Genomic DNA, 20787 nt, shown 5'->3' with positions numbered 1-20787 from the left:
GCTTGGTGTTTTCTTCCTGCTTTAGTTTGGCAGCTGGTGGCAGCCAGGGTGCTGGTGGTCTCAGGAGGGGACCCTTCTTCCAAAATTCTTCTCTGCAGCACCTCAGGCCCTTTAGGAGAGATCTCTGCTCTTCCCAGGGGTGTTTTGTGGCAGTTTTGTCCAGTTTGTATGTAATACAGCCGCACCGGTGCCAGGCCCTTTGCGGTGTCGGTGCCTGCTGTGGGGCTTTGGTATTCCTTGACCAGACTGGTGGGGAGGGTACGTAGCTACTGGCCAGGCACTGTTTTGCTCTGCTGAGTTGCCCCGAGTCCTAAAGGTTCCGATTTCCCACAGGTGGGCTGACGTCCCCCCGTGGAGATGCCAACCTGCGAGGCGACGGGCACGTCTTGACCTTGCAGGTGCTGCATCAGCAGGGGCGCAGATGGCGTTTGCCCAGGCACCCATTTCCAGCCTGGTGTGTTCCTTCGCTGTTCAGGAGATGCCGGCAGCTCCTCCAGTCTCTTCTGCCGTCAGCACTGTTGGAGCCCCCTGCCTCCTCTTGTGAGCCCTGTATCCCAGTTTGCAGCCCTCAGGGCTCCAGAAGCCTCTTTTGGGTAGAGGCGCCTCTGGGCTGGCTTGCTGAGCGGAGCCCAGGGAACCCGTGATGCCTTCAGCTCGCCCCCAGACAGACGTGCCTTCTCTCGGGGTCTGGATTTCAGAGGTGCCTTTGGTGCCCTCTCTACGTTTACACGTTGTTGTCTCCAGGAGCCTGCTGGTGGGGACGCTGATCTAGATGGGCTTCTCATCCCTCGTGCGGAATTTGCAGCCGCTGCACATTTGTGTGGCAGCCACCTGGGCACGGGGGATGGCTGCAATGAGCTTGTTTCTCGGCCGGGGCATGGGGGCCTCCAGAGCCTGAAGAAGTCCACTGGAGATCACCAGAGCGCCAGGATCAGATACAGGAGGCTGTGTTTAGGGAAAAGACCTGCACGCACCAGCAGATTTTTCCTCTAGATTGGTGGTTAGCAAGGCGGAAAGAAGCCGCAGCGCTGGTCTGGCACCTCCCAAACACCGAGGAGCGATGGCTCCTCCCTTGGCAGCTGCTTTCTCCCCCCACCCTTTTGCCTTGTATATAAGGCCCCCTCGGAGCAGCCTCGGCACAGCACATCCCACTCCGGCGAGGCAGACAGCGAGCCGCACCTCCAGTCCCAGCACCTCTGCTCCAGGAGAGTGAACCAGAAGGCCGTCAGCATGGGTAAGAGATGCTCTGCAGCCTCCCGCAGCCCACAGCAGCTCCGAGCCTTGTGGCTCCATCCTGGACCGGGCTGCAGCCACTGCCTGGGGGCTGCGGACATCCCCCCTTGGACCCGAGTCCCCGCTGGGGACTGGCAGGTCTGTTCCGCTGCAGGGAGGAGAGGGGTGGCACTGGAGTGTGGCACCTTGTCCGGCTGGGGCCGAAGGTTCTCTCTGTTCTGGGACGGCCCTGGTGGCGCTTCAGGGAGGATTCCTCTCCTGGGTCGGGGGGTCGTCAGTGCCATAAGCGGAGCAGGGGCCGGTCACAGAGGTCCCCGTTGAGAGCTGGGGTGGGAGAAGGTCCCTTGGGTGGGACAGAGGCTTCCGAGTAGGCACCGTCTGGGACGTGGACGTTTCTCATTTTATTCTTCTCCCCAACCCAGACAGATGCAGAGCTCAGTGCTACGAGTACCCCACCTGCCCGGAGGCTGTGAAAGGCAAGTCCTCTCGAGCGTGTCGTGCAGCGGGTGGTGTTTGGGAGAGAGCTCCCTGTTAGTGGAGACCCCCGTGAACGTGTGCCGAGTCCCCTCCCCCAAAGGGGCAGGACGGTACCTCCGTGGAGATCTTCTCCGCTGTGGTTGTTCTCGTGCCTCTGGGTCGGTAAGGGAGCCAGGGTTGGGCAGTTGTCAGTGCGCAAGGAGGAAGGGATGGAATAGCTGCAGGTCGTTGCGTTCAGCTGCCTGTAGGAAGGTCTTGGCATCCAGAAAAGTGAGTTCAGTCTTCTCTGAGGGTCTGCTGAAGCTTTTCTTTTCCCGCCTGGCTGGTTCACGGCGTGCTTTAACACAAGCTTTCCTTCTACGCAGCTCCTAGAGAGGAGGTTGCCTACGTGACCTGCACCTACAGGGAAACCTGCGTGGAGCAGCCTGACTTCCTGGCCACCATTGACCTCAACCCCAGATCTCCCTGTTACTGCCAGGTACCCGTGTCCCTGCAGCGCTTGCCTGGGATGGTGCCCAGCTGCTGGCTCTGTGCTTCATGGTGCCTCGGCATTCGGGACCTTTCCTCCTTTTTGCTTGGGACTCCAGGTTGCTTGATAGCCACCCTGGGATGCCAGGCGTCTCTCTATGCCTGGCACCTTCTTGTCTTGGGCATTTTTCTCTCCTGTCCACCGTTCCCTCCTGCTGCCTGGTCATGCCCTGCCAAGACCCATCTGGGAAACCCCTGGTGAGTTCTGTCACAACAGGTCTCTCTCTTGCTTCTCCGCGGTTGTACGTGTGAGAGAGGGCTGTTGTCTGCCTGCAAACTCACCTTCCTGCTGTCTTTGCGCTGTCCTGTGTGTGCCTGGCTGCGGTTGAGTCGTCTCCGGCTCGGTGTCCTGGGGACAGGTCGGCTCTGACTCACTTCCCAACTCACTTCCCGAGAGTCTTGGTGCTGCTAGTGAGCTCCTGAGCACGTGCTCTGGATCAGCCTGTGGGTGGCTGCTCGGCATGGGGAACGGTCTCCTCTCAGCGGCACGCCGTGCCCTAACGCGGAGCAGCGGCCAGTGCACGGAGCAGTGTTCTCGTCCCGGAGCTCTGCAGACAGTGCCAGGCGCGCAGGTGGAGGCTGCCAAGCCAGAAGCATCTGCCAGCGTGAGGGTCCCCGTTTCTCCCTGCCTCCCTGTGTGAACCCTAACTCTGCCTTGGCTGCCTAGGTGATCCACCGCCTGCCCATGCCCAACCTCAAAGACGAGCTGCATTCCTCGGGGTGGAGCGCTGGCTGCGCCTGCTTTGACACTGCCACACCGAGGAGGAACAAGCTGATTCTTCCCTGTTTGATTTCCTCCCGCATTTACGTGGTGGATGTGGGTTCCCAGTGCCGGGCTCCCAAGCTGTGTAAGGTATGCCTCAGGTGACGCAAGGACAAGTTTCTGGGAAGGAGTTGGGAACTGGTGCTTCTGGGATAATACACAGGGAAGAAGGGTTCTGTCTTCATTTCCTCTTCCACCCCGGTTTTAGGGAGCTGGGTCACGTTTTCCGCTCGGCTCTCTCCTTTCCAGACCAAGGAAGGCTCTGCTCATCCTTGCGTCCCTCTCTCTCCGCCTGTTGCGTTCAGAGAGCCTAATCGTGGGCAGTCACGCCCCGCACCACACCTGCCGCCCCAGCAGTGCGGTGGACAGACAGGCTGTGATGGGTTCGGTGTTGCTGCATTCTCCTCTGCGCAGAGGGGCAGCTCAGGGGCTTCTGTGCTCCTCTGCAAGGAGGAGCAGCCCCTGGCAAGTGGGAGTCCTTGGAACGAAAGCTCCCGCAAGCATCGGAGGTTTGCAGGAGTCTCTGGTGGCCAAAGGCTCTGCCAGGGAGCGTGAAATGAGCCGAGCAGTCGCCGGCTGAGGTGTGTGTGTGTCTGTGTGACCTTTTCTCAGATGATTGAGCCAGTGGATGTCTTCTGGAAGTGCAACAAGGGATACCTCAGCGTAGTGCACAGCCTGCCTAATGGTGACATCCTGATTGCCAACATGGGAGACCCAGCTGGCAACGGGAAAGGTACTTTGCCCGGCGATGACTCCACAAGGAAACGGGCTGCTTTGGAAGCGGAGTACGCGATTGATCGTGCGTCCCCTTTTTGCGCCCCAGGTGGATTCATTGTGCTGGATGGAGAGACCTTTGAGCTGAAGGGGAACTGGGAGAATGAGTGTGAAGCCCCCCCGACTGGATACGACTTCTGGTACCAGCCGCGCCACAATGTTCTCATCAGCTCTGCCGGACTGGTCCCAAAACGCGCGGGACGCGGGTTTAATCCTGATGACTTGAAGAAAGGTGAGGGAATGCGGATGCAAGTGCTGAGCCAGAGCTCAGCGGTGTGGTGGGAGGGTGCCGGGGCCGTCAGAGCGAGAGCCGGAGCTGGAGAGGGGGGACAGGCAGACGTCCCCACAAACGGCCCGTCCTAGAGGCACGGCTGCAGGACGTGCAGCGCCTGTCCTTACCCCAGGCTGGTCCCTGCCCTCTCCCGCTGCTCCCTCAAGCGCGGCGGCTTCTCTGCAGGCTCTGGCTGGTCACTGCCGGGGCTGTCCCCGAGTGCGAGCATTTGGGGAGGGATTAGTCTCCACAGGTGGCCCCTCATCTTCTGACGTGGTCTTCCTTTTCCACAGGGGTCTTTGGGCGCCGCCTGAACGTGTGGAACTTGTCCTGCCACACCCTCACCCAGTGCTTCGACCTGGGGGAGGACTCTCTGCCCCTGAGCGTGAAGTTCCTCCACAACCCTGATGCTGCCGAGGGATACGTCAGCTGTGCCCTGAGCGGCATTGTCTACCGCTTCTACAAGTGCGAGGCAAGTGTTCTGCCAGCAGCCGGGGAGACCCGGCCGTGGGGAGCTTCAGGGCGACTGGGAAAGGCACCGAAGAAACGCGGGGTGGCGGGGAGAAAGGAGGAGGCGTGTGGAGAGGGCAGCGTGCGGAGCCAGCTCCGGACCCTTAGGCTGGGGGATTCATCTGAGCGAGGAGGCTCAGCCTTGCTGCTGCTGTTGGCCGGTGCCGCCCCAGCCGTGCCTGCTCGCCGTAACTGGGCGCAGCGGCAGCTTTCCTCCGGCAGCTTTGCCGGCTGCGCAGGCGTGCGAGTGCCGGGCAGCGCTCTCGCCTGAGCAGCCCGGATCGCTCACGGTGCGGTGCCCATGTTCCTTGTGCAGAGAGACAACTGGGCCGTAGAGGAGGTGATTCGGATACCGGCCAAGGACGTGACAGGATGGATTATGCCCAAGATGCCAGGTCTGTGTGCCCCGAGGGGTGTTTATATTTTCCCTCCCAGAGCGCTGTGTCGTGCAGCCCGGCAGAGACCCCTCACTGACCCGCGGCGCCGTGCCGCGCAAAGATGGCAGAAGGCTTGTCGGAGGGGGCAGGGGCTGCGCGCATCCCGAGGAGGCACCGCTGCCCCAGCTGCAGCCTGCGCACTCGGGCGGCTCTCGTGCACCATAGGCACGACGTCCAGGGGTGGCAGGGAGAGGCGCGTTCTCTGTGGGCGCTGCCTACTCTGGAGCTTTTTGTTTGTGTGCCCTAGCCTTCACGGTGGACCTCGTCATCTCGACGGATGACAAGTACCTGTACCTCAGCAACTGGCTGCACGGAGACATCCGCCAGTATGAGCTCTCCAAGACCTGCAAGCCCAGGCTGGTGGGGCAGGTAAGGCGGGAGCGGAAGGGCTGGCACCGCTGGGTTCCTTAGGAGGGTCTGGCGGTGGCCGCGTGACAAGGCCACGTGTCTCCCCCTGCCTCGCTTCCAGGTGTTTGTGGGAGGCAGCATCCTCAGAGGGGGACCCGTCACCGTGTGCAGAGACGAAGAGCTGAAGTGCCAGCCGGACCCCTTGGTGGTCAAGGTGAGCTCCGTGGCCTCTTTGCCCTCTGGTGTCCTTTGCGCTTGGGCTCTGCTCGGCAAATTCCCTGCCCGCGGGCTCTGGGGCAGGTCTCCGCTGCAGCGGCCCGTGTGCCCGCAGCTGCTGGCCGCTTGCCTGCGCTGGCAGGGGAGGCAGCCGCTCTGCTCCGCTGCGCTCCGCTCCCTGCTCCGGCTTGTGCTTGGCTGCTGCGGGAAAAGCCAGTAACGCCAGGGCTGTCTGTTGTGCCTGCAGTGCAAGAGAGTGTACGGCGGCCCCAGTAAAATGCAGCTCAGCGTGGACGGCAAGAGGCTGTACGTCACCAACTCCTTCTACAGCACGTGGGACAAGCAGTTCTACCCGAACTTGGTCAGGTGAGAAGCGCTGGGCAGGCGCGAGGCCTCTTTTGCACGGCCCCTGCGTTCCAAAGGGGAAAGGCGCCTCGCTGGGGGGGCTCTGAGGACACCTCTGTGACTGCAGGGGACGGGGCCTCCTAACGTGGTCCCCGCAGCTTCCTCGGGCGGGATCTCACGTGCGCCTGACCCCGGCGCCCCTGGCCGAGCGAGGTGCAGCTGCTGCCTGTGTGGAGCCGCAGTGCCCGGCCTGTGCTCGGGAGAGCCCGGGAGCGCTCCAGCCGGGAAGGCGGAGAGGATCCGCCCGTGGAGCCCCGGCAGCCAGGCCAGGCCGCTCTGGCAGCGCCTCCCCAGGTGTTCCCCCCAGAGGTTTTGGTCTGGCAGAGCGGGCGATGGTCTCTCTCCAGCGCAGAGCCAAGCTCCAGCCCGCCTGCCACGTCATTCCCGGCGGTTCGCCCGCGTCCATCGAGCATTCAGGGAAAAGATGTGAGCGCGGGCGTGTGGCCCCGCTGGAAGGGAGCCTCCGCGCCCTCCTCCCTGCGGAAGAGCAGATGTGAAGGAGCCGGCCTCCTCCTCCATACGGAACGGGGAGGTGCGGGCAGGAGCCCCGGAACAGGGCCCTGGCTTGCTTGCCTGTGACCGCTGCACTCTTGTTCCCTCGCAGGGAAGGCTCCGTCATGCTGCAGATTGACGTGGACACTGAGAAGGGCGGCCTGTGCGTGAACAAGAACTTCCTGGTGGATTTTGGGAAGGAACTCAACGGGCCTTGCCTTGCCCATGACATCCGCTTCGCTTCCGGAGACTCCACCTCCGATATCTTGGCCTAGGCGCCCTGCGACAGGCTCCCTCCTCCTCTCTCTTCTGTGGTGCAGCCGTCAGGGAGCAGCGTAGGATCGTTGGGTTCGGGGGTCCCCACGCCTTGCTGGAGTCTGGGTTTCTGCTGACAGGAGCTGCGGGAGCTCCGCGTCACCGCGCGGGGCTGGGTCAGGCAGAGCAGTGCACGGAGGCACAGGGCACGTGGTCAGCGCTGTTCCCAGTGCCGAGCGGTCCCCGGGCCCGAGGCGCGGAGCAGAGCCGGGGCAGCTGCTGCGGTACGGAGCTGTGCAGCGTGCGGTGCCTCAGAAGGAGGGGAAGCACCCACTTTGTCGGCGTTACTGTTCTTCAGCCAGGTCGTTCCTGGACACTCTTCCCGCGGCACGAGAGCCTCCTGGCTGGCTTCTCGGTGCTGGGGCCGCTCCGCGTCATCCCTCCAGGGCTGTCACGCGCTTGGGTTTGGAAAGAAGTGCCTGCTTCCTGACACCGGTTTGCTCCTGTCTTCTGCTTTAAACATGAATAAAATTGTCCTTCGCATCAGCTACATCTTCATGCGTCTTGTTTCACCAAAGCCTTTCCAATTTATTTCAGGGGAAAATGCCAGCAGTAGTTAATGATAAGATCAGGGTTTTGAAGATCCCTGAGACAGGGCACTGGTTTTGCAAGAGTGCCAGTTCGTCTTCCTGGAAGTCTCCAGTCGTGGCCGTCTTTGCTTGTTCTTCTCTCGTGTTCATTCTTGCAGGGACATGTTTCATAGGGCAACTTGCCAACCATTTGTTTTTCTGCCACAAATGAACATCCCTTGTCAAAGTAACGTAGTGTTGTGATCGCCCAAGCCAACCGTTTGGTTTTAGTAGGGCTTGCTTTACCACGCATGAAGGTCTGAAAGAATACTTTTAGTAGACACTCCAGTGAAATCCCTTGTGTTAAGTGGCTGGCACACTGCTGGAGAGAAGATTGCTTTCAGCTTGCTCAGTTCACACGGACAGCAGAGTCGTAACTCAGTTGAGAAAGGAAAGTTAGTGTTTTCACCCAAAGGACCTACAAAGTGACCTCAGTCCTTAAAAGTTCTTATTTGGCTGTTCTCTTTCACTGTTGTTTCACAAAAGCAAGATGTAGTTACCGGAGCTGTAAATCATCCTCCTGTTTATCGTGTGCTGCGTGAGAAGCCAAATTGCAGTCACACGGTGTAAGCCCGTGTGCTACACGGGACAGCGACCGCCGTCCTCCAAGACCTGCTGCACACCCACGTGGCTTCACATGAACCCCACTCACCTTGAGCATCTTCACAAGGGTGCACTTTGCAGCCAAAGCCATAATTGGCTTGGAGTTTGCAAAAATTAGAATGTAAAGAGGATCCTTCTAGCTGTTAGCCTGTTATGTGTTTACCTTGGAAGAATACAAACTCATTTACTTCCTTCACGGTTCTCTTGGGCAAACACGTTGCTACGCCTGTTGTGCACCCTGGGGTGCTGCTGTTCAGCATCACGATCGCTTGAGCGTGGCACCGCGGTCTGGCCCCCAGCGTGCCTCGATGGAGGGTCTCCTCGGGGGCGTCCCTGCTGGTGAGGTGGATTTGGAAGGTGCCCGCTCTCGCCGCCCCGCAGACCCTCCACAGCGGGTGTCTCGGCAGAGGTGCTGCCGCCTCTCCACGGGTGGGAGGGCGACCCCGGCCCGCAGGCACCCATCCCTGGCGCTCCCACCGCCCGCCCTGACTTGCAGGTGGCCGCGCAGCGAGGTGAGGGCTCGGCCGGGGCTCAGGGCTGCGTGGGGCCGTGAAGGTCAAGGGGCAGCGCTGCAGCGGTGACCCAGACCCTCGACCCACCGCCAGGCCCTGCTCTGCCCCCGCCGTGTCTCTGCCACTAGCAGCCAGCTCGTCCACCCCCCCAAGGGCTGTCCCGGGTCCTTGGGGCCCAATAGCCGCGTTCCAGGGAGCGGGGGCCGTTCCACGTGCTTGCGCGTGAGTTATCCCGGGAACGTGGGATGCGGTGTGGCTGCGGCGGCCGCATGCACCTGGTGTGGGGAGGCGGTGAGTTGGGGTGGCTGGCCTTGGCTGCTCCGACTGTTCTCTCCAGCGGTTCTTGGGAGGACGTGCTTCTCCCTGGCACCAGCACCCTCAAGCCCTTTGCAGCTTCCAAGAGGTCGCAGAAGTGCTTTGTGCTGGGGCACCAGCTCAGAGGGAGGCTGGCACGTGATGAGGAGCTGAGAGCATCCTTAGGCTGCGCTGCTCATTAATGCACCCAGTTAAGACGAGACTTGTAGCTACAGGACTGGGAACCGGCGTCCTGACAAAACCTGTTGGCGGTGCAGCCGTTACGAGTGCTCCGTTCTGCCCACTCCGTTCTGCCCCAGGTCTTCTTTTCAGATGAGCCTTCAGTTTTCCCTCTCCTTCTGGATAGCAACAGAGGCAAGAATTAATCCCAGCCTATATTAACTCTTAGCAGCAGAAGACCCCCACATTTGATCTCCTCCCCTCTAGGCTGCAACAGATGGATACTGCGATCTCCTAACCCTCCTGCGTGCTTTTTGCTGTGCTTTTGCAGCATTTGCTCATTTCAGCGTTTGGAAGCTGGGCTCAATATGTGGAAGTTGTGCTGAGCATGAACGTGACCTTTCTTTGCCTTAAGGGAGTTGCCGGGGAGATAAGGATGCAAACGTAACTTTCTGGTTGTTTCTTAAAGTATTTTGCATAGGAATCATGGCTATTGCAGAGAGTGGAAAAGGGTATCGATTAGGTTGTTTCACCATAGATAAAAACACTCTGTTCTGCGATAGAAGAGCAAACCACTGACACATATTCTGCCTTCACGTTCCTAGTAGGATGAATAGAGACTGACCAGAAACTCATCCAGGGGAGCGTAAATGAGTCCTCGGAGCGTAACCTGAAATGTTTAGTTAAACTGCTCTGCTCAGCGTTTGTATTCCCAGTCTGCATTTCCTTCTCCATCAGCGGAGGAAAGTCAACCGTTCTGGGTTTTATTTCATTTGTGTAAGCCTGGGGTCGGATCTGCAGTGCTCGCAGGGACCTTTCAGGGAAGGTGCTAATGCCTGTCTTTAGGCAGAGGCCTGGGAGAGGAGAAAGAGCAGGTCCTGCTCGTCCGTCCTCCCCAGCTGCGTGGGGCTGCCACTCCTCCTGCACTCCTCTTGTGCCAGATGGAGCGATTGTGCGGCTGCGGGAGAAGGAGCTGATCCGGCAGAAAACCGCGCTGCCAGACAAGTGACTCACCTGCACACTCAGGGCCCTTTGGTGGCCGCCTGAAGCCACTTGTCATTCCACGGTGTCTGAAATGACAACCTAAGGACGTGGCTTTTGGATGGGTTTGTGCAGTCGTAGCTGTGGGCTGTGCTGGGGAGGGGGCTGGCGCTGCTGCCGTGCTTGTGGCCAGACCTTCCTGCCCCCTCCCCAGTGAGTCCCACAGCAGCAGCAACCGCCGCGTTTGGAGGGGAAGGGGTGGCCGGCCCCGCGGTGGGGCGAAGGCGGAGAGGCGCCTCGAGGGAGAAGCGCTGACGTTGCCTCCAGTCAACCTTGCAGGCAGCACGTGGACGTGTGTTGTGATGCAACGTGAGTCGGGAAGCGAACGCCTTCCCTGGGGAAGGCGGGGAAGGTTGGAGAGTGCTCCTGTCGTCGGGGGAGTTCTTGCCTGGGCATCCAGAGCAGACTTGGTGTTCTTGGTGTGGCAGGGTCTTCTCCTGACGCGTTTGTGTGCTGTGCCAGCCTGCGCCAGATTGCACCACCTGGTCTTGCCCATTATCAAAATTACAGCGTGTTCTTCCCTATCAGGGTTGGGAGAGACGGTCGGGAGGAGGGGAGCTGTTGCCGCCTCCGTGTGGGCTGTCCAGCGAAGCCCCTGATTGCTCCTCCATGTCACGGCTCCCCATCCGTGCCTGCCACAGGGAGCTGTTCCTGGGCCGAGAGCAGACCGCACCGACTGCGTTCGCTGCTAACCATCGCTTGCTTGCTCGTCGGTGTTGCTGAGCCTGCTCTTATCCTTCCTACTATCAGTTTTAATGAGAAAACTCTACACCCCGCAGCTTGGTTTTGCGAGGGATGCCAAAGACGTCACCGAGGAAAGCCAAATAGGATGACCAGCGCACTTTGTTAATGAGCGGAAGACTAATGAAGTTTTTAATTAGCAGGTGTGCAGGGGTGAGAAGAAGGTGCAGTGAGACATGCACATCGTGACAGCAGAAGCATTGCGCTAAAGGCACCAGCTGCACGCTTGAAGTTGCCCCTGATGGAGCAGGAGCTTCTTGTGCTTTGCTGGCCTGGGTCGTGCTTCCCACCAGCCGGGCAGACCAGGGCGGCAGCACCTCGGGGACGCTGCCTGAACCTCTCTGTTGGGTTTGGTTGGAGAAGGATGGGCAGCTGTGCCCAGCTCAGAGCAGTGGTGAGCAGAGAGGAGGGAGACGCCGTGTGGAGCTGCTCCGAGCTGTGGAGCTGCTCCCGGACCGAGGGCTTGCTGCCATGGTGTTAGGCAAACGCCAGGCAGCCCCTCATTCCTGCAGGATCCCTGCTGGCCGCTCAGCCTCCAGCTCAGCTCAGGCTAGTGCGCGCTGTGTTCTGCTCTGCCTTTGGCCTGCCTCAGCTGCTGGACTTACAGGTCTCGTTGCTGGACCAGAGCTGCCGCTGCATCCTCCCGTCAGGCCTGGGTGTCCTTCGGTGAGCAGCATCCCCTGGTCCGTGTTCCCTGGAGCCTACGCTGAGGCCGTGCACCCTGTCAGCCTGGAAAATGAAGCGTCCGCTCTTTGTGGAATGAGTGAGCACCAGCCTGCATCAAAGGCTCCCATTATTCTCCTTTTCTGCTGCCTGAAACAAGGCCTTTGGCCAGCTGGTCCCACCTGCCTCTGGGCAGTGCGCGAGCGCTGGGCGCTGGTGCCAGGCTGCTCCCGTGTCTGCCTGTTGCACGTTAAAAGCGCTGTTCTGGAAGCAGAGCGCCATTAATTACAGCCCTAGTGAGACAGGCTATCTCTTCTGATGAGGATCTCCTGAGGGCTGCTTTAATGGCGCTGTCAGATGTGTCTGCATTCCTATGTGGAGCAATTACGTACCCCGTGTAATTTGCCCACTGGTTGAGGCGTTCTTCCACAAGATACGATACTCATTCACGTTCCGTGGCGCTTGGTGTTTTCTTCCTGCTTTAGTTTGGCAGCTGGTGGCAGCCAGGGTGCTGGTGGTCTCAGGAGGGGACCCTTCTTCCAAAATTCTTCTCTGCAGCACCTCAGGCCCTTTAGGAGAGATCTCTGCTCTTCCCAGGGGTGTTTTGTGGCAGTTTTGTCCAGTTTGTATGTAATACAGCCGCACCGGTGCCAGGCCCTTTGTGGTGTCGGTGCCTGCTGTGGGGCTTTGGTATTCCTTGACCAGACTGGTGGGGAGGGTACGTAGCTACTGGCCAGGCACTGTTTTGCTCTGCTGAGTTGCCCCGAGTCCTAAAGGTTCCGATTTCCCACAGGTGGGCTGACGTCCCCCCGTGGAGATGCCAACCTGAGAGGCGACGGGCACGTCTTGACCTTGCAGGTGCTGCATCAGCAGGGGCGCAGATGGCGTTTGCCCAGGCACCCATTTCCAGCCTGGTGTGTTCCTTCGCTGTTCAGGAGATGCCGGCAGCTCCTCCAGTCTCTTCTGCCGTCAGCACTGTTGGAGCCCCCTGCCTCCTCTTGTGAGCCCTGTATCCCAGTTTGCAGCCCTCAGGGCTCCAGAAGCCTCTTTTGGGTAGAGGCGCCTCTGGGCTGGCTTGCTGAGCGGAGCCCAGGGAACCCGTGATGCCTTCAGCTCACCCCCCGACAGACGTGCCTTCTCTCGGGGTCTGGATTTCAGAGGTGCCTTTGGTGCCCTCTCTACGTTTACACGTTGTTGTCTCCAGGAGCCTGCTGGTGGGGACGCTGATCTAGATGGGCTTCCCATCCCTCGTGCGGAATTTGCAGCCGCTGCACATTTGTGTGGCAGCCACCTGGGCACGGGGGATGGCTGCAATGAGCTTGTTTCTCGGCCGGGGCATGGGGGCCTCCAGAGCCTGAAGAAGTCCACTGGAGATCACCAGAGCGCCAGGATCAGATACAGGAGGCTGTGTTTAGGGAAAAGACCTGCACGCACCAGCAGATTTTTCCTCTAGATTGGTGGTTAGCAAGGCGGAAAGAAGCCGCAGCACTGGTCTGGCACCTCCCAAACGCCGAGGAGCGATGGCTCCTCCCTTGGCAGCTGCTTTCTCCCCCCACCCTTTTGCCTTGTATATAAGGCCCCCTCGGAGCAGCCTCGGCACAGCACATCCCACTCCAGCGAGGCAGACAGCGAGCCGCACCTCCAGTCCCAGCACCTCTGCTCCAGGAGAGTGAACCAGAAGGCCGTCAGCATGGGTAAGAGATGCTCTGCAGCCTCCCGCAGCCCACAGCAGCTCCGAGCCTTGTGGCTCCATCCTGGACCGGGCTGCAGCCACTGCCTGGGGGCTGCGGACATCCCCCCTTGGACCCGAGTCCCCGCTGGGGACTGGCAGGTCTGTTCCGCTGCAGGGAGGAGAGGGGTGGCACTGGAGTGTGGCACCTTGTCCGGCTGGGGCCGAAGGTTCTCTCTGTTCTGGGACGGCCCTGGTGGCGCTTCAGGGAGGATTCCTCTCCTGGGTCGGGGGGTCGTCAGTGCCATAAGCGGAGCAGGGGCCGGTCACAGAGGTCCCCGTTGAGAGCTGGGGTGGGAGAAGGTCCCTTGGGTGGGACAGAGGCTTCCGAGTAGGCACCGTCTGGGACGTGGACGTTTCTCATTTTATTCTTCTCCCCAACCCAGACAGATGCAGAGCTCAGTGCTACGAGTACCCCACCTGCCCGGAGGCTGTGAAAGGCAAGTCCTCTCGAGCGTGTCGTGCAGCGGGTGGTGTTTGGGAGAGAGCTCCCTGTTAGTGGAGACCCCCGTGAACGTGTGCCGAGTCCCCTCCCCCAAAGGGGCAGGACGGTACCTCCGTGGAGATCTTCTCCGCTGTGGTTGTTCTCATGCCTCTGGGTCGGTAACGGAGCCAGGGTTGGGCAGTTGTCAGTGCGCAAGGAGGAAGGGATGGAATAGCTGCAGGTCGTTGCGTTCAGCTGCCTGTAGGAAGGTCTTGGCATCCAGAAAAGTGAGTTCAGTCTTCTCTGAGGGTCTGCTGAAGCTTTTCTTTTCCCGCCTGGCTGGTTCACGGCGTGCTTTAACACAAGCTTTCCTTCTACGCAGCTCCTAGAGAGGAGGTTGCCTACGTGACCTGCACCTACAGGGAAACCTGCGTGGAGCAGCCTGACTTCCTGGCCACCATTGACCTCAACCCCAGATCTCCCTGTTACTGCCAGGTACCCGTGTCCCTGCAGCGCTTGCCTGGGATGGTGCCCAGCTGCTGGCTCTGTGCTTCATGGTGCCTCGGCATTCGGGACCTTTCCTCCTTTTTGCTTGGGACTCCAGGTTGCTTGATAGCCACCCTGGGATGCCAGGCGTCTCTCTATGCCTGGCACCTTCTTGTCTTGGGCATTTTTCTCTCCTGTCCACCGTTCCCTCCTGCTGCCTGGTCATGCCCTGCCAAGACCCATCTGGGAAACCCCTGGTGAGTTCTGTCACAACAGGTCTCTCTCTTGCTTCTCCGCGGTTGTACGTGTGAGAGAGGGCTGTTGTCTGCCTGCAAACTCACCTTCCTGCTGTCTTTGCGCTGTCCTGTGTGTGCCTGGCTGCGGTTGAGTCGTCTCCGGCTCGGTGTCCTGGGGACAGGTCGGCTCTGACTCACTTCCCAACTCACTTCCCGAGAGTCTTGGTGCTGCTAGTGAGCTCCTGAGCACGTGCTCTGGATCAGCCTGTGGGTGGCTGCTCGGCATGGGGAACGGTCTCCTCTCAGCGGCACGCCGTGCCCTAACGCGGAGCAGCGGCCAGTGCACGGAGCAGTGTTCTCGTCCCGGAGCTCTGCAGGCAGTGCCAGGCGCGCAGGTGGAGGCTGCCAAGCCAGAAGCATCTGCCAGCGTGAGGGTCCCCGTTTCTCCCTGCCTCCCTGTGCGAACCCTAACTCTGCCTTGGCTGCCTAGGTGATCCACCGCCTGCCCATGCCCAACCTCAAAGACGAGCTGCATTCCTCGGGGTGGAGCGCTGGCTGCGCCTGCTTTGACACTGCCACACCGAGGAGGAACAAGCTGATTCTTCCCTGTTTGATTTCCTCCCGCATTTACGTGGTGGATGTGGGTTCCCAGTGCCGGGCTCCCAAGCTGTGTAAGGTATGCCTCAGGTGACGCAAGGACAAGTTTCTGGGAAGGAGTTGGGAACTGGTGCTTCTGGGATAATACACAGGGAAGAAGGGTTCTGTCTTCATTTCCTCTTCCACCCCGGTTTTAGGGAGCTGGGTCACGTTTTCCGCTCGGCTCTCTCCTTTCCAGACCAAGGAAGGCTCTGCTCATCCTTGCGTCCCTCTCTCTCCGCCTGTTGCGTTCAGAGAGCCTAATCGTGGGCAGTCACGCCCCGCACCACACCTGCCGCCCCAGCAGTGCGGTGGACAGACAGGCTGTGATGGGTTCGGTGTTGCTGCATTCTCCTCTGCGCAGAGGGGCAGCTCAGGGGCTTCTGTGCTCCTCTGCAAGGAGGAGCAGCCCCTGGCAAGTGGGAGTCCTTGGAACGAAAGCTCCCGCAAGCATCGGAGGTTTGCAGGAGTCTCTGGTGGCCAAAGGCTCTGCCAGGGAGCGTGAAATGAGCCGAGCAGTCGCCGGCTGAGGTGTGTGTGTCTGTGTGACCTTTTCTCAGATGATTGAGCCGGTGGATGTCTTCTGGAAGTGCAACAAGGGATACCTCAGCGTAGTGCACAGCCTGCCTAATGGTGACATCCTGATTGCCAACATGGGAGACCCAGCTGGCAACGGGAAAGGTACTTTGCCCGGCGATGACTCCACAAGGAAACGGGCTGCTTTGGAAGCGGAGTACGCGATTGATCGTGCGTCCCCTTTTTGCGCCCCAGGTGGATTCATTGTGCTGGATGGAGAGACCTTTGAGCTGAAGGGGAACTGGGAGAATGAGTGTGAAGCCCCCCCGACTGGATACGACTTCTGGTACCAGCCGCGCCACAACGTTCTCATCAGCTCTGCCGGACTGGTCCCAAAACGCGCGGGACGCGGGTTTAATCCTGACGACTTGAAGAAAGGTGAGGGAATGCGGATGCAAGTGCTGAGCCAGAGCTCAGCGGTGTGGTGGGAGGGTGCCGGGGCCGTCAGCGCGAGAGCCGGAGCTGGAGAGGGGGGACAGGCAGACGTCCCCACGAACGGCCCGTCCTAGAGGCACGGCTGCAGGACGTGCAGCGCCTGTCCTTACCCCAGGCTGGTCCCTGCCCTCTCCCGCTGCTCCCTCAAGCGCGGCGGCTTCTCTGCAGGCTCTGGCTGGTCACTGCCGGGGCTGTCCCCGAGTGCGAGCATTTGGGGAGGGATTAGTCTCCACAGGTGGCCCCTCATCTTCTGACGTGGTCTTCCTTTTCCGCAGGGGTCTTTGGGCGCCGCCTGAACGTGTGGAACTTGTCCTGCCGCACCCTCACCCAGTGCTTCGACCTGGGGGAGGACTCTCTGCCCCTGAGCGTGAAGTTCCTCCACAACCCCGATGCTGCCGAGGGATACGTCAGCTGTGCCCTGAGCGGCATTGTCTACCGCTTCTACAAGTGCGAGGCAAGTGTTCTGCCAGCAGCCGGGGAGACCCGGCCGTGGGGAGCTTCAGGGCGACTGGGAAAGGCACCGAAGAAACGCGGGGTGGCGGGGAGAAAGGAGGAGGCGTGTGGAGAGGGCAGCGTGCGGAGCCAGCTCCGGACCCTTAGGCTGGGGGATTCATCTGAGCGAGGAGGCTCAGCCTTGCTGCTGCTGTTGGCCGGTGCCGCCCCAGCCGTGCCTGCTCGCCGTAGCTGGGCGCAGCGGCAGCTTTCCTCCGGCAGCTTTGCCGGCTGCGCAGGCGTGCGAGTGCCGGGCAGCGCTCTCGCCTGAGCAGCCCGGATCGCTCACGGTGCGGTGCCCATGTTCCTTGTGCAGAGAGACAACTGGGCCGTAGAGGAGGTGATTCGGATACCGGCCAAGGACGTGACAGGATGGATTATGCCCAAGATGCCAGGTCTGTGTGCCCCGAGGGGTGTTTATATTTTCCCTCCCAGAGCGCTGTGTCGTGCAGCCCGGCAGAGACCCCTCACTGACCCGTGGCGCCGTGCCGCGCAAAGATGGCAGAAGGCTTGTCGGAGGGGGCAGGGGCTGCGCGCACCCCGAGGAGGCACCGCTGCCCCAGCTGCAGCCTGCGCGCTCGGGCGGCTCTCGTGCGCCATAGGCACGACGTCCAGGGGTGGCAGGGAGAGGCGCGTTCTCTGTGGGCGCTGCCTTCTCTGGAGCTTTTTGTTTGTGTGCCCTAGCCTTCACGGTGGACCTCGTCATCTCGACGGATGACAAGTACCTGTACCTCAGCAACTGGCTGCACGGAGACATCCGCCAGTATGAGCTCTCCAAGACCTGCAAGCCCAGGCTGGTGGGGCAGGTAAGGCGGGAGCGGAAGGGCTGGCACCGCTGGGTTCCTTAGGAGGGTCTGGCGGTGGCCGCGTGACAAGGCCACGTGTCTCCCCCTGCATCGCTTCCAGGTGTTTGTGGGAGGCAGCATCCTCAGAGGGGGACCCGTCACCGTGTGCAGAGACGAAGAGCTGAAGTGCCAGCCGGACCCCTTGGTGGTCAAGGTGAGCTCCGTGGCCTCTTTGCCCTCTGGTGTCCTTTGCGCTTGGGCTCTGCTCGGCAAATTCCCTGCCCGCGGGCTCTGGGGCAGGTCTCCGCTGCAGCGGCCCGTGTGCCCGCAGCTGCTGGCCGCTTGCCTGCGCTGGCAGGGGAGGCAGCCGCTCTGCTCCGCTGCGCTCCGCTCCCTGCTCCGGCTTGTGCTTGGCTGCTGCGGGAAAAGCCAGTAACGCCAGGGCTGTCTGTTGTGCCTGCAGTGCAAGAGAGTGTACGGCGGCCCCAGTAAAATGCAGCTCAGCGTGGACGGCAAGAGGCTGTACGTCACCAACTCCTGTTACAGCACGTGGGACAAGCAGTTCTACCCGAACTTGGTCAGGTGAGAAGCGCTGGGCAGGCGCGAGGCCTCTTTTGCACGGCCCCTGCGTTCCAAAGGGGAAAGGCGCCTCGCTGGGGGGGCTCTGAGGACACCTCTGTGACTGCAGGGGACGGGGCCTCCTAACGTGGTCCCCGCAGCTTCCTCGGGCGGGATCTCACGTGCGCCTGACCCCGGCGCCCCTGGCCGAGCGAGGTGCAGCAGCCGCCTGCGTGGAGCCGCAGTGCCCGGCCTGTGCTCGGGAGAGCCCGGGAGCGCTCCAGCCGGGAAGGCGGAGAGGATCCGCCCGTGGAGCCCCGGCAGCCAGGCCAGGCCGCTCTGGCAGCGCCTCCCCAGGTGTCCCCCCCAGAGGTTTTGGTCTGGCAGAGCGGGTGATGGTCTCTCTCCAGCGCAGAGCCAAGCTCCAGCCCGCCTGCCACGTCATTCCCGGCGGTTCGCCCGCGTCCATCGAGCATTCAGGGAAAAGATGTGAGCGCGGGCGTGTGGCCCCGCTGGAAGGGAGCCTCCGCGCCCTCCTCCCTGCGGAAGAGCAGATGTGAAGGAGCCGGCCTCCTCCTCCATACGGAACGGGGAGGTGTGGGCAGGAGTCCCGGAACAGGGCCCTGGCTTGCTTGCCTGTGACCGCTGCGCTCTTGTTCCCTCGCAGGGAAGGCTCCGTCATGCTGCAGATTGACGTGGACACTGAGAAGGGCGGCCTGTGCGTGAACAAGAACTTCCTGGTGGATTTTGGGAAGGAACTCAACGGGCCTTGCCTTGCCCATGACATCCGCTTCGCTTCCGGAGACTCCACCTCCGATATCTTGGCCTAGGCGCCCTGCGACAGGCTCCCTCCTCCTCTCTCTTCTGTGGTGCAGCCGTCAGGGAGCAGCGTAGGATCGTTGGGTTCGGGGGTCCCCACGCCTTGCTGGAGTCTGGGTTTCTGCTGACAGGAGCTGCGGGAGCTCCGCGTCACCGCGCGGGGCTGGGTCAGGCAGAGCAGTGCACGGAGGCACAGGGCACGTGGTCAGCGCTGTTCCCAGTGCCGAGCGGTCCCCGGGCCCGAGGCGCGGAGCAGAGCCGGGGCAGCTGCTGCGGTACGGAGCTGTGCAGCGTGCGGTGCCTCAGAAGGAGGGGAAGCACCCACTTTGTCGGCGTTACTGTTCTTCAGCCAGGTCGTTCCTGGACACTCTTCCCGCGGCACGAGAGCCTCCTGGCTGGCTTCTCGGTGCTGGGGCCGCTCCGCGTCATCCCTCCAGGGCTGTCACGCGCTTGGGTTTGGAAAGAAGTGCCTGCTTCCTGACACCGGTTTGCTCCTGTCTTCTGCTTTAAACATGAATAAAATTGTCCTTCGCATCAGCTACATCTTCATGCGTCTTGTTTCACCAAAGCCTTTCCAATTTATTTCAGGGGAAAATGCCAGCAGTAGTTAATGATAAGATCAGGGTTTTGAAGATCCCTGAGACAGGGCACTGGTTTTGCAAGAGTGCCAGTTCGTCTTCCTGGAAGTCTCCAGTCGTGGCCGTCTTTGCTTGTTCTTCTCTCGTGTTCATTCTTGCAGGGACATGTTTCATAGGGCAACTTGCCAACCATTTGTTTTTCTGCCACAAATGAACATCCCTTGTCAAAGTAACGTAGTGTTGTGATCGCCCAAGCCAACCGTTTGGTTTTAGTAGGGCTTGCTTTACCACGCATGAAGGTCTGAAAGAATACTTTTAGTAGACACTCCAGTGAAATCCCTTGTGTTAAGTGGCTGGCACACTGCTGGAGAGAAGATTGCTTTCAGCTTGCTCAGTTCACACGGACAGCAGAGTCGTAACTCAGTTGAGAAAGGAAAGTTAGTGTTTTCACCCAAAGGACCTACAAAGTGACCTCAGTCCTTAAAAGTTCTTATTTGGCTGTTCTCTTTCACTGTTGTTTCACAAAAGCAAGATGTAGTTACCGGAGCTGTAAATCATCCTCCTGTTTATCGTGTGCTGCGTGAGAAGCCAAATCGCAGTCACACGGTGTAAGCCCGTGTGCTACACGGGACAGCGACCGCCGTCCTCCAAGACCTGCTGCACACCCACGTGGCTTCACATGAACCCCACTCACCTTGAGCATCTTCACAAGGGTGCACTTTGCAGCCAAAGCCATAATTGGCTTGGAGTTTGCAAAAATTAGAATGTAAAGAGGATCCTTCTAGCTGTTAGCCTGTTATGTGTTTACCTTGGAAGAATACAAACTCATTTACTTCCTTCACGGTTCTCTTGGGCAAACACGTTGCTACGCCTGTTGTGCACCCTGGGGTGCTGCTGTTCAGCATCACGATCGCTTGAGCGTGGCACCGCGGTCTGGCCCCCAGCGTGCCTCGATGGAGGGTCTCCTCGGGGGCGTCCCTGCTGGTGAGGTGGATTTGGAAGGTGCCCGCTCTTGCCGCCCCGCAGACCCTCCACAGCGGGTGTCTCGGCAGAGGTGCTGCCGCCTCTCCACGGGTGGGAGGGCGACCCCGGCCCACAGGCACCCATCCCTGGCGCTCCCACCGCCCTCCCTGACTTGCAGGTGGCCGCGCAGCGAGGCGAGGGCTCGGCCGGGGCTCAGGGCTGCGTGGCGCCGTGAAGGTCAAGGGGCAGCGCTGCAGCGGTGACCCAGACCCTCGACCCACCGCCAGGCCCTGCTCTGCCCCCGCCGTGTCTCTGCCACTAGCAGCCAGCTCGTCCACCCCCCCAAGGGCTGTCCCGGGTCCTTGGGGCCCAATAGCCGCGTTCCAGGGAGCGGGGGCCGTTCCACGTGCTTGCGCGTGAGTTATCCCGGGAACGTGGGATGCGGTGTGGCTGCGGCGGCCGCATGCACCTGGTGTGGGGAGGCGGTGAGTTGGGGTGGCTGGCCTTGGCTGCTCCGACTGTTCTCTCCAGCAGTTCTTGGGAGGACGTGCTTCTCCCTGGCACCAGCACCCTCAAGCCCTTTGCAGCTTCCAAGAGGTCGCAGAAGTGCTTTGTGCTGGGGCACCAGCTCAGAGGGAGGGTGGCACGTGATGAGGAGCTGAGAGCATCCTTAGGCTGCGCTGCTCATTAATGCACCC

General features: G+C 60.7%; 2 protein-coding genes across 3 annotated transcripts; both read left to right on the top strand.

Moving 5' to 3' along the window:
• The first annotated feature begins 355 nt into the window (after positions 1 to 355).
• On the top strand, positions 356 to 7255 carry LOC130141542 (methanethiol oxidase-like). Its single transcript, XM_056322561.1, has 12 exons — positions 356 to 1234; positions 1656 to 1709; positions 2076 to 2188; positions 2906 to 3091; positions 3614 to 3734; positions 3825 to 4007; positions 4340 to 4522; positions 4877 to 4951; positions 5241 to 5362; positions 5463 to 5555; positions 5805 to 5923; positions 6567 to 7255. The coding sequence occupies exons 1-12, from the start codon at positions 1231 to 1233 to the stop codon at positions 6727 to 6729; spliced, it is 1416 nt and encodes a 471-aa protein (XP_056178536.1). The 5' UTR covers positions 356 to 1230; the 3' UTR covers positions 6730 to 7255.
• A 5741-nt stretch (positions 7256 to 12996) lies between these two features.
• On the top strand, positions 12997 to 19085 carry LOC130141617 (methanethiol oxidase-like). 2 transcript variants are annotated; one of them, XM_056322645.1, is made up of 12 exons: positions 12997 to 13066; positions 13488 to 13541; positions 13908 to 14020; positions 14738 to 14923; positions 15444 to 15564; positions 15655 to 15837; positions 16170 to 16348; positions 16703 to 16781; positions 17071 to 17192; positions 17293 to 17385; positions 17635 to 17753; positions 18397 to 19085. In XM_056322645.1, the coding sequence occupies exons 1-12, from the start codon at positions 13063 to 13065 to the stop codon at positions 18557 to 18559; spliced, it is 1416 nt and encodes a 471-aa protein (XP_056178620.1). In that variant the 5' UTR covers positions 12997 to 13062; the 3' UTR covers positions 18560 to 19085. The 2 variants fall into 2 exon arrangements, with proteins under 2 accessions (XP_056178620.1, XP_056178619.1); XM_056322644.1 differs by having other exon boundaries at positions 16170 to 16352; positions 16707 to 16781.
• The last annotated feature ends 1702 nt before the right edge of the window (positions 19086 to 20787 follow it).

The sequence above is a fragment of the Falco biarmicus genome, chromosome 19 (assembly GCF_023638135.1).
Source record: "Falco biarmicus isolate bFalBia1 chromosome 19, bFalBia1.pri, whole genome shotgun sequence".
In the NCBI taxonomy this organism is placed as follows: domain Eukaryota; kingdom Metazoa; phylum Chordata; class Aves; order Falconiformes; family Falconidae; genus Falco; species Falco biarmicus.
Note: the sequence above shows the minus strand (reverse complement) of the source record. Positions and strands in the feature narration are given on the sequence as shown.

Bases quoted from the DNA above. Each gene is read 5' to 3' on its own strand.
- LOC130141542 (XM_056322561.1), top strand. The intron at 3,735-3,824 runs GTACTTTGCCCG...TTTGCGCCCCAG, and splicing joins CCCAGCTGGCAACGGGAAAG to GTGGATTCATTGTGCTGGAT. The intron at 4,523-4,876 runs GTGTTCTGCCAG...TTGTGCAGAGAG, and splicing joins CTTCTACAAGTGCGAGGCAA to ACAACTGGGCCGTAGAGGAG.
- LOC130141617 (XM_056322645.1), top strand. The intron at 15,565-15,654 runs GTACTTTGCCCG...TTTGCGCCCCAG, and splicing joins CCCAGCTGGCAACGGGAAAG to GTGGATTCATTGTGCTGGAT. The intron at 17,193-17,292 runs GTAAGGCGGGAG...CATCGCTTCCAG, and splicing joins AGCCCAGGCTGGTGGGGCAG to GTGTTTGTGGGAGGCAGCAT.